The 11,376-nt window shown below is 36.2% G+C and overlaps 1 protein-coding gene across 2 annotated transcripts in view; it reads left to right on the forward strand.

Moving 5' to 3' along the window:
• The first annotated feature begins 209 nt into the window (after nucleotides 1-209).
• LOC106882006 (chitin synthase chs-2-like) overlaps nucleotides 210-11,376 on the forward strand; it is a 23,060-nt gene continuing 11,893 nt past the window's right edge. Inside the window, exons 1-8 of one of the 2 annotated variants that reach the window (XM_014932546.3) lie at nucleotides 210-327; nucleotides 1,241-1,402; nucleotides 3,145-3,544; nucleotides 4,739-5,646; nucleotides 7,250-7,349; nucleotides 8,616-8,770; nucleotides 10,000-10,079; nucleotides 11,044-11,134. In XM_014932546.3, the coding sequence (XP_014788032.2) occupies nucleotides 1,254-1,402; nucleotides 3,145-3,544; nucleotides 4,739-5,646; nucleotides 7,250-7,349; nucleotides 8,616-8,770; nucleotides 10,000-10,079; nucleotides 11,044-11,134 (1,883 nt within the window). In that variant the 5' untranslated portion in view covers nucleotides 210-327; nucleotides 1,241-1,253. Of the gene's footprint in view, nucleotides 328-1,240; nucleotides 1,403-3,144; nucleotides 3,545-3,977; nucleotides 4,109-4,738; nucleotides 5,647-7,249; nucleotides 7,350-8,615; nucleotides 8,771-9,999; nucleotides 10,080-11,043; nucleotides 11,135-11,376 lie in introns of those variants that run through there. The other variant, XM_089339359.1, reaches the window with a different exon arrangement.

Below are 11,376 nucleotides of genomic sequence, written 5' to 3' on the forward strand. Positions count from 1 at the left end.
GAGATAAAGTTCTAAGTTTACGTTTTGAATGACGAGACATCGTAAAAGTAATTGTTTAACAATGCTTCGAAATAAGAAAACATTTTGAAAATAGCGAGAAATAATTCCTCATTCAAAAGAGTTCGGAAAATAGGAATGCTACCGTTCTTCTCATTAAACAAATATTGCTCTTGAATAATAATAATCTCATCTTGGAATAACTTCATGTTCTCATTATCACACATTTGATTGGTCAAAATAAATTAATTAGAATATTAATTATATTTTTATTCCCATTTTGACATTTTTTACTTATTTCTAATAATCTTTAGTCTGGTAATGCTACGTGTAAGTATACACCTGTTTTTGATAATAATAATACGGTGTTAGAATCTATAATTATAGTCTTCTAAAATAGTGAAATATCTTTACGAACCTGTATTTTAAAAACCGCAAATAACATAAATTCTCACAGTTAAAATACGTTGAAAAATAGAGGATTTGTTTCAAAGTTTACAATTTGATTATTTCTTTTAATTCAGATCGTTTAATTTTCCGGGAAAAAAAACCAGATTTTTTTCAGCACATTTGTATTTAAAGCACTTATTTTTAAAACGCATATTTTTTATAACATTGTCGATTTAATTCGTACTGTTATCTTTGAATTCTCTAGAAGTCAAAGCCACGTCAATTGCTCTAAATCAAAATTGTTCTAAATCATAGACAGCGCAGAGATGCGGAGGAGGCAAGATCTAACGACATTTGTATTACATTGTCGAACATAAACGGTTTGCACTGATAGAGGGGAAACATGTAGATATTTGTAGATGACTATTCAAGTACACAACTGGAACATTCGGAAATGTCTTAAGGAAGCCTATCACTTTCCAAATTTTTTTAATCATTTAGAAAAAGACCCTATAGAGATTTGTTTTGTAATCTGTGAAGGCATTGGTTCAGCTTTTTAAAAAAAAATTATATATATGAAAACAAAACCCTCAACCAGAGCGTGTTGGATAAGAGTTTTATGTATTGGTACTCAGTGAAGTGTGAACGTACTTTCGAAGAAAGAACACAACAGAATGTAGAATTTGTGCATGTGTTTTTCTTTAAGCGTGTCTATCTTAATTAAACACTATTTTATCGGTAGTCTGTGCTGCGAAAAATCCAGATCTAGGTTAGGGTTAAACTGCATGCTAAAGTATAAATAGCTTGGTAGACAGCACACTGAAGTTGCATCCTTAATTTCTTTTCATTGTAGGAATGGAAGTAAAATGGCTTGTTACGATCCAGCAGAACTCGATCCAGTGGTGGTCAATGCTGCCAGCTATTGCTATAATAAAGAAGGCAAACATCTAAATATATCGAACAGTTCTTTGTTTGACGATAATCAATCAATGTTTTCCAAATCAACCGATCAATCGTAAGGGAAAAATCTTTATTTTCATTGCACAGACTGTTGTTGTATGCCTTTGAGTTTCACCCCGACCCAAAATCCTGGGCGGGGGGGGGGGGGACAAAGGTTAAATATAAACTTTTATTCTTAAGAACAAACCACTTGTTTTAACCATTTTCTTACTAAATTTCTGTTGAAATACACTGCCTTTATCTTAATTAATTTTGAGATTAATGAAGAATACAGGGTGGCCCAAAAGAAGGTTTACAGTTATCACGTAGGCACTTTAAATTTCCTTTAAAACATTTTATCTTACAATCCTGTTGTTTATGCACATCTTAAACAGACAATTTTTAATCTCTCAGATGCTCAAAATGTCCTCCTTCAACATTGCAATATTCTTCAAACCTCTTCAGAATACTCTGACACAGTGCAGCACAAATTCCGATCTCCATCAATTTCAGTGAATACGCCAGAAATGTAATCTTTTAATTCATTTACTGTTTTAGGATTCTTCTCATAAACCTTGTTCGTTACAACATCCCCCAAAAAGAAATCCATTGGTGTCAGGTCAGGTGAACGCGGTGGCCATTCGATACTGCCCTGTCTTCCAAACCAACGCTGTGGAAAGGCTTGGTTAAGGTAGTCTCGTACTGTCAACGCATTATGTGGAGGTGCTCCATCTTGCTGAGTAATGGTTTCATATTTTTTTATAATTAAGATCTAAACTGTTAATATATGAATGCGAAAGAGATAGTTGAATAACTGTAAACCTACTTTTGGGCCACCCTGTATAGTAATGTTTTTATTAAGCTGGGTCTTGAAGTATATATTGAATTCAAATTTTGGTACAGGGTCAGCAATTCCGAGGGAGAAGCTATATCGATTACATCGACACTAGTGCTCTTCTGTTACTTATTTTATCGACCTCGAAAGAATAAAAAGCGAAGTCGACCTCGGCAGAATTTGAACTCAGAACGTAAAGACGGACGAAATGCTGCTAAGCATTTTGTCTGGCGTCCTAACGATTCTGCCATCTCACCACCTTGTTTGAAGTAAAGATTAACATGAAACTTTTATGGAAAACCTAAATTTAGATTACTTCAAAACACATCACAGAAACAAGGGCGGCCTCAACCAGGTTTTTTAAAAGGGCTTAAATTGTATTGTAAGGGGCAGAAAGGTGCAGAGCCCACGACGTTTTCAGGGCCTCTAAAACTGATTAGTTATCCTTAAATCGGAAATCTGGTCTGATTGCTTGAGGCAGACTCGATTCCGCTAAAGTTTCAGTCATTACACTGCGGCCATGCTAGGGCACTGGCTTGAAGAATCTTTAGACGAGTGAATCGACCTCAGTAGTTTTTTTTCTTTCTTTCTTAAGACTGTAATTTATTTTACTGGTCTTCTCTTTTGCCGAACCGCCAAGTTACGGGAATGTAAACACACAAACATCGGTTGTAAAGCGATGGCGAGAGACACAGACATCCCCCATACATACACACACACACACGACGGGCTTCTTTCAGTTTCCGTCAACCAAATCCACTCACAAGGCCTTGGTCGATCCGAGGCTATAGTAGAAGATACTTGCCCAATGTGTCACGCAACACTGAACCCAAGACCAAGTGATTGGGAAGTGAGCTTCTTACCACATAGCCACGCCTTTTATATTCTACATAAACATATACTTCCACTAGGGACCCACCGTGGAACTATGTGCTTTTATATCTGTGGTCCCTTATTGTTAATCTTGTAATTTCTCGTTTCAGAATTTGTCCTGTCGTTTGGGATGTTTTCGAGTCACGCAATGTGGAAATGGAGACCACACCTAGTTCCAGTGTAGAATATCTTAAAATCATATTTAAGTTACTTTTTACATGTCTTCTCTGCTTGTTAGTGCTATTCTTAGGTTTTCTGAACAAACTGACTCTCGTTCAAATCAACCACCATTTAAACATAAAGACTCATAGCGGCAACCAAAACTGCAAAGAAGTGCTTTTAGTCAATACCACCATCATAAACAACAGCACGAAATCCTACACGGAAGTTACATATATTTGGGCATTGTTTTTATGTATATCCATGCCTTATATTCAAGCTTCATTATCTCTCATTCAACGTTTTATTTTTAAGAATACTCAACCAATAAAAACGAATACATTTCTTTGGGTGAGTAACATTTATTATATTTTCAATTTGATGTCGGAGGTGGGGTGAGGTCTTTTGCAAGCCATTTGTCCAAAATGGAGTGTTATCTTTATATTCATCATCAGCTACGTGCCTTCTCTGTCTTCAAGTATTGGCTTGCTAAGACTTTCAAGACTTTCTAGTTCCTTCTGTGTTGTGCTGTCATACACACAATCAGCTAGGATCTTGTTTCCAGTTCATTCTTTGATGTATTCAGTTCAGAAACGTCTTGATCTCTTCCCCTTGACGCTTCCTGTCAGTGTAGTCTTGGGCAACGACTCGTGACGCATCGTATGTCTAAAATACGATAGCTTAGTGGACTTGATTCTCGACAATAAGTGTCTTTGAACTTTCATCTTTTCTAGTACTACAGCACTTTTTGTCCTATCTTTTCAACTTATTCTACCCAATCTACGAAAGACACACATTTCAAAAGCATTTATCTTCTTTTCCATTGCTCTGTACATTATCCAACTTTCTGCTCAGTAAAGGGCAACTGGTATGATATAACAGTTAACTAGCCTCAATTTTAAGTTGTATTTTGAGGTGAAGATCTTTTTCATTCTTATAAATATTAACATTATATTCTGTATAAGTGGCTACAGTGAGGTTATATCTTATTTTCTTTCCTATTGCTGTAACTTTCGTTCTTCTGAACAGCCAGGTTATACATTTGTTTGATTCAAACCCTCTCTCTGCATTCCTTTTATTAATTACTAAGCAGTTTTGTTCAAACATTCCTACAGTCCACCATCAACATAGTCTACGGTGAACTCTTTCATTTCCTCCGTTCTCTGCTTCCCTGTTTAACAATTCAGTGTAAATATCAACCATGCAAATTTAAGTTGAAGCAATTCAATTTAAACATCATTCGTCATCCAGTTGTGTGAATCTAAGAGAGCCTATAATGGCTCTTGATAATTTTTTTTAAATGAAATACCCGTAATATCTTAGAGTGGTTTCATTCGGAATAATGGTGATATCTTGAAGTGCTACCGATTTCTAAGCCGTTATATCGCAAGTTTTGTTTAGATATTTGAACACATATCGCTACCATTATTTTTGTTTTGTTTGATCTTCAATAATTTTTCTTTCTGTTGTCTTCTGTTCAGCTGAAACTAAAACCAATATTTCTTATTCTTTCAAATAATATTGTACATATTTCTATCATTTTAGGTGATGGCTGTAGAAAGCTTTCATTCGACTGGTTTGTTTGTGCTGGCGTATTTGGCCTTACCACAATTGGAAGTAACCCAAGCATTACTTGTTTTGGAGGGAATTGGTATTTTACCAAGTGTTTTTAAAGTCATGGAACAGAAGCAACAAAAACCTATAATCCAGCTCTTCGATTGGTTGGCCATTTTTGGACAATCGAGCATTATATTCTACTGGGTTCTTGTACGCCCTGTAAATGATGGCCGTTTGTGTTATTTGAATTTAATCTTACCACTGTCTCTAATTTTCATATCGTTCCAGTGGTGGGATAATTATCTTGCCGTAAAGCCATCAAGTAATATCCTGAAAAAGCTGTCGGTTTTAAGGAAAAACTTGCAAAAAACTCGTACAAGGACGTACCTAATTGTAACAATCTGGAAAGCCATCCTCAGTTTCCTCTTAGTTGTGTTCACCGTGGGTGGAAAAGATGGAGACTGTTTTAAAATACTTTTCTATCGTAGGAAAATCGCTGATGGTTGTCTAGGTGGTTTGTTAAACTTGAAAAACTCTGGCGATCGTGACGAACCCCTCATAACTGCTCTGATCAATCTACTCTCGAGCTTTTTGTGCTATCAATGCGTTAAGTTAGCTTGTAGAATACTTTGCCAGATTCCTTGCTTTGTCTTACCATTAGCAGTGTTGACACCTCTGGCAATGATTATTTTGTCTGCTATCAAAATAAATAAATTGCAATGGACAAATATACTGGGAACTTTTCAATGGATTCAGACTAGTTATTGGAGCGAGTACATGGAATGCAGCGTTGAGAAAGAACACATACTCTTGGGAGTCATTTGGGTAATATCGTTATTGATTGTTGCAAACCAAATCTTTAGGTCCAAGACAGAGAGACTGGCATCATCTGAAAAGTAAGATTCTCCACTACGTTCTTCTTGTAATTCTTGTTATAGTTTGTATCTTAGAGACTGCATTTTGAAACGCGTGTGTTATAGGATCTGTTCATCCACTTCCTCTGCTGACTGTGGTCAAATTTAATTACAAACATAACAGATTGAAGGAGCATTTGCGTGGTCGTTCGACTTGGTAGTAAGAGCAGTGAAAAAATCTTTCAAAACCTTCAAATCGTATTTTTATTAAATTATTATTGATTATTTTTCGTTTTAAAAAGCTTTTGGGTTCTCCGTTTTTAAAGCTCTAGCTTACGCCACACGCGGGCTGAACTCGTGTTTGAAAAAGGCCGAATGTTTGGCATACTTGATGTAACATGACCACCGTCAAAAGAGGGAATTTGTCAACTGGGGGAAGACATTGACTTGTAATTTGAACACTCAACAGGGAATAGCCTTAGAGACCTTGTAATTTGATCATTGTCAACAAAGAGGAGGGTGTAATGAGCTTGTAAGTTGACCACTGTCAACAGGGAGTTGATGTAGAGACTAAGCTGACCATTGGCAGCAAGGTGGGGAACATAGAAACCCTGTATGTTGACCATTATCGACAGGGAGTGCACGCAAAGAGCCTGTAAGTTGACGATTGTCAACAAGAGGCTGGGCGTAGTCAGCCTGTGAATTGACCACAGTCAACAGAGTGGGGACTTAGAGAAGCAGTAAACTGACCATAGTCAACGGAGTGGAGATGACGTGGAGAGTCTGTGAATTGACCACTGCCAACAAAGATGGGGTGCACAAACCCTGCAATTTTAGTTTTCAATCGGGATAGGGAGCCAAAGATTCAGAAACTTGTCCACGTACAGTAAACTGGCAGAATGGCTAAAACGTCGGACGAAATTAATGCAATCAACTGCCTTTTTATCGATTTCCATCCAGTCTTAAGTACTGGAGTTGATATAATATTCTTCTGACGTATTCTAGACGAAAATACTTATTATAACAGAAGACTAATAGAGAACGGGACATAAAGACTTTGGAACTTAGCTTTTGTCAATAGGTTGATGACGTAGTTAGCTTATAACGAGTAAGTACACGATGTCTCAGAGGAATAACAAAATATTGATACAGGTACAGCATCGATTTTCTAGACATTGTTAGTCCAGAACCTCTTATAATCTGCTCTAATTCATTGTTATGTACAAGTACTTATGGGTGTGGTAAGGAGCTTGCTTCCTAACCACATGGCTCTGCGTTCAGTCCCACCGCGAGGCAACTTGGGCAAGAGTCTTCTATCGCCTCGAGCCGACCAAAGCCTTGTGAGTGGATTTGGTAGTCGGAAACTAGAAGCCTATCGTAATTCTCTCTCTCTCCCCCCACCCTCTCTCTGTTTCAGTAAAGATCTCATTATGTATGAAGCTTACAACTACTGATATAGTTAATTAAAGAGTTTTTTTTTAAATGTCCTTGGTGGGATGCGGTCGCTCCCCTTGCTCCCCCATTAGCTACACCACTGGTTACATCACATTTGTTCAGTATAAATAGTTTTATTGTTTTGGGCGGGTTTTTTTTCCCGCCGGTAAACAAAAGCAATGATCTGTTGCTGTTGATGTTTGTTTTCCAGGTTGTTTGTCAAACCAATGTATTGTGCCATCAACTTGGAACAATTCCTGTTTCTCAACAAACGACGGAACGATTTTCGATTCAAATCAATCGAATCAAGAGTAAGAATTGTTCGTTTATACAAATGATTGATGATACATCGATTAATACATTCTAACTTTCTTATAAACATTATGGATTACCCGAACTATCCTTATTATTGAGTTGTATTCTGGAATAGTTATTGATCTTCTTAATGTTTTCTACTTAATTGTTCTCGAACTTCCAAGAGAAGTCTTTAAGCTAACATTCGAATGATTTGGAAAGACTAAAGTGAATGCGACTGGCTTAGTGGTTAGGGTGTTCCACTCACGACCGTAAGATCGTGGGTTCGATTCCCGGAGCGGGAGATCCTTTGTGCCAGACTGTTCTGCTGTATATGAGTAACCCTGCGACGAACTGTCTGTTAATGTTCAGTTAAATGAAGGAAAGAAAATGGAGAGTTAAGATAATTATTTATTATTTAAAAATTGGTCATCTTTACTTCTTACACCCGTTTCCATTAGTGCTCAATAGGAAAATTACAAATTTATGCTATAAATTTGTATTTATATGTTATGAGCAAAATTTTATCAGAGAAAAAGATATACATTAAGATATCGCATGCTGATCTTTCTGTTCATGCAAGCAGACTAAGGAGTTATTATTTTGTGTGGGTGAAGGGTTAACGGATCGGTTAGAATATAATTGGTAATAGGGTAAAGTAAATGAATAAGATATATATACATATATATAATTCTATGTATGTGTGTACATACAAATCCTGTGTTTATTGAAGATCACAACATTCCACCTGAATGAGACGCCAGTCCTTCGCGGGGTTACTCATTTACAAATCAGTGGACTGAAGCAAAATGAAATGTCTTGCTCAAGAACACAACATGCCGACCGTGAATCGAAACCACGATCTTGGAATCGCGAGTGCAATACCGTAACCACTGGGAGGGCGGCGAACTGGCAGAATCGTTAGCACACCGGGCGAAATGCTTAGCGGTATTTGTTCTGAGTTCAAATTCCACCAAGGTCGACTTTGCCTTTCATTCTTTCGGGGTCGATGTAATCGACTTAATCCTTTTGTCACCTCTATGTTAGCCCCCTGTCGGCAATAAAGAAATAAATGCCCTAACCACTGGGCCATAAGCCTTCTGTACAGATTACACGGTCAGTCAATTACATCTCGTCATACATATTTCATAAAAACGATTTTTATCCAACTTTGAACCAAAAATAAATTCGCACTTCACTCTTTTTAAAAGTAACGAAAAGCAGAAAGTGTTACCGCCATTTTGTTCATGCTGTTATAATAATAAAGCTTCATTTATCGACAGATTCGAAATTATTCGCGGAGTTCTTACCCCAGTACAGAAAGCGCTTCTATTAATTTAGGTCTGGCTGATGTAATGAAACCAAGGATTTTTGTCTGTGTTACTCTGTGGCATGAAAGTGAGATCGAGATGATGAAACTTCTGAAGTCGATCTTCAGGTGAGCCTCATTTGAAATTATAAGGATGTCCAACACAAATACAAGTACGCGCGCGCATGTGTGTATTAAAGACGATTTTAGATTTCAGTTGTCGAGGAATTGTTAGATATTTATTTTTAAATATTTTAAAAATATTTATAATGGAAATATATGTACAAGGGTTATCAAAGAGAAATACTTTTAATTATATACAATATATATATATGAATAATAACAATAAATGGAGCAAAACACATATAAATAAAAGTTCCTTTAATTCCTACATATGTTTCAAAATATATGTGTACTCTACTCCAAAGAAGTAAGAGCTGCTGGAATTCCACATATATTTATCATCAGGGAACCAACATATAGAAGCAAGACAAATGCGAAATGATGAGGTAACTTACGAGTTATAAAGGGAGGGGGCTGTAAACGCTATACTAAAGGTTTAAATTAAATGATTAAAATGGGGGGGGGGGCAAAATAGATCACAGTAAAGTAAGCTAAAGTCGAAAGCTAAATGCTACTTCAAAAGTGGAGGGAGGGAGAGAATCAAGAGAGTTCATCAAATATAAAAAAATTTCTCCTTAAGGAAAAAACTGATAACATACTAATATAAAGCGAAGAAAGTAAATATAAAAAGTAAATAAAGCATCATAGCCTAGTAATATATTATACTATTATACGGATATTAACGCAAGTTAATGGTAAAACAAGGTACACGATATTTAGTTGAGAAATAATAATAATAATAATGTACACGCTTACATGGAGAAGATCGGAAATATTTAGTTGAAGTTATCAATGGTACGAACAACAACCAGTGTGGCGTTACTAGGAAGAATTTACTTAGCTAACTATAGAAGGGGAAAATATTTTCCCCTTCTATAGTTAGCTTACATTGTAAAGATGAAAATAAAGGGTTTAATCAATTGATAATATTCTTCTGATGTCATTTATTTGCTACAAATAAGTCGTTGCAATTTTGGTGACGCCAACGTGCAAACATGTGCATATTATTGTTACCTATTTATTTTCGCCGTGCCTGGAGGAATACACGACAAAATCGACCTCAGCATGATTTAAGTACTAAATTAAAGAGATGCTACTGATTATGGCCAGACATTTTGTCTATTGTCTTACCAGATCCGCTGCTCCACTGGTTTTAACCAGAACAGATCTGTTTCCATTCTGTTTCTTATTTTCACACTAATTCTTATAATTAAATTCTTCTGTTTTTATCACAGATTGGACATTGATCAGTGTGCTCGCCGCCATGCACGACTGTATTTTGACCTTGTTGATCCAGACTATTATACATTTGAAGGTGACAATTATTGCGTTACTTTTAAGGGCTTTCACGTGTTTTTTTCTCTTTCTCATCCACTTTCGCATGCGCTCTTTCTTGCCCTTTCTCTTTTTATTCACACTCTTTCTCTCTGCTCTCTCTCTCTTTCTCACTCACGTTTTTTCTCTCTCTTTCTCACTCATGCTTTTTTGACTGATGAGTGAGCCCTTAAATAGTAGGAAACTGTTGCACTGATGTATGTGCTAAGTGAGTAAAAAACAAAAAATATGCTTACTTTCACCTTAAATACGTACAAGAAACTATGGTAATTGTTAGTCTCTTGCACAATAAAATGAGTGACCCTATTACACTGTGTAACATGATTTTTGTCCTTGGGTGGTAACTGTTATTTCTTATTTGCTTACCCCTGGAAAGTCTGAAAAGTGGCTAATAGTTCCTTCAAACTTTGTTGTTTTTTTTACATTTATTCAGACCCCTAAGAATCCCTTTCAACACATGGCTGTGATGCTCCCTTACAACTCCTGCTTATAATCAGAGATGCACACATTGTCTGCCACTAAGGGACATGCTCAAATGGTTAGGCTAAAGCAACTGACAAGCAAATCAGTCGTATTGAGCAGAATATTTACTTCAATCATTCTGCTTCAGTAATTCAGCACTGAATCCATCTCAAATCTAATGGAAAATAGGTCAGTTTCACAACATTGATGTTCATGTCACAAAAGCAAAGTCTGAAGAACGTAATAGTCATTTCCTTTGATTTCAAATAGGAAACAACGCTTACTGACCAAAGACAAGAAAAATAAAAACGTTAATGTTATCAAAAATAGTGGTCAAATATTCATTTTTCTAATGTATCCATTAAAAAATGTTTAAACCTCAATTAATGATATTTTTCTCTAATGAAACATCAATTGATGTCCTCTCCCATTTAACGATTAAACAAAAAACTCCAATTTCCTTTTACATGTTGTTCTTACAGCTCACCTTATAATAGATGATGCCTTTGACAAAGATGGCCAGATCAATTATTTTGTTAAGCAATTAATGAGCGTCATGGATTCAGCTCTGAGGTATGTAACAATTATTTAACTATTTTACCTTAAACAACCTTATAGTCACAGTTGCAGGTGTGTGGTACAGTGCAGTGGTGCAGCTAGTGTGTGTGCCACTGAGGGCAACCTTTCAGTTCACTGCACTCTTCTCCTTGCTTCTATACAGGTTTAACCCCTTTTGTTACCATATTTCTGTTGAGATGCTCTGTGTTTCTGTCAATTAATTTTAAATATAACAAAGAATTTAGTAAAATAACTAA

This window comes from Octopus bimaculoides, chromosome 21 (assembly GCF_046866305.1).
Source record: "Octopus bimaculoides isolate indiv1 chromosome 21, ASM4686630v1, whole genome shotgun sequence".
Taxonomy (NCBI): Eukaryota; Metazoa; Mollusca; class Cephalopoda; order Octopoda; family Octopodidae; genus Octopus; species Octopus bimaculoides.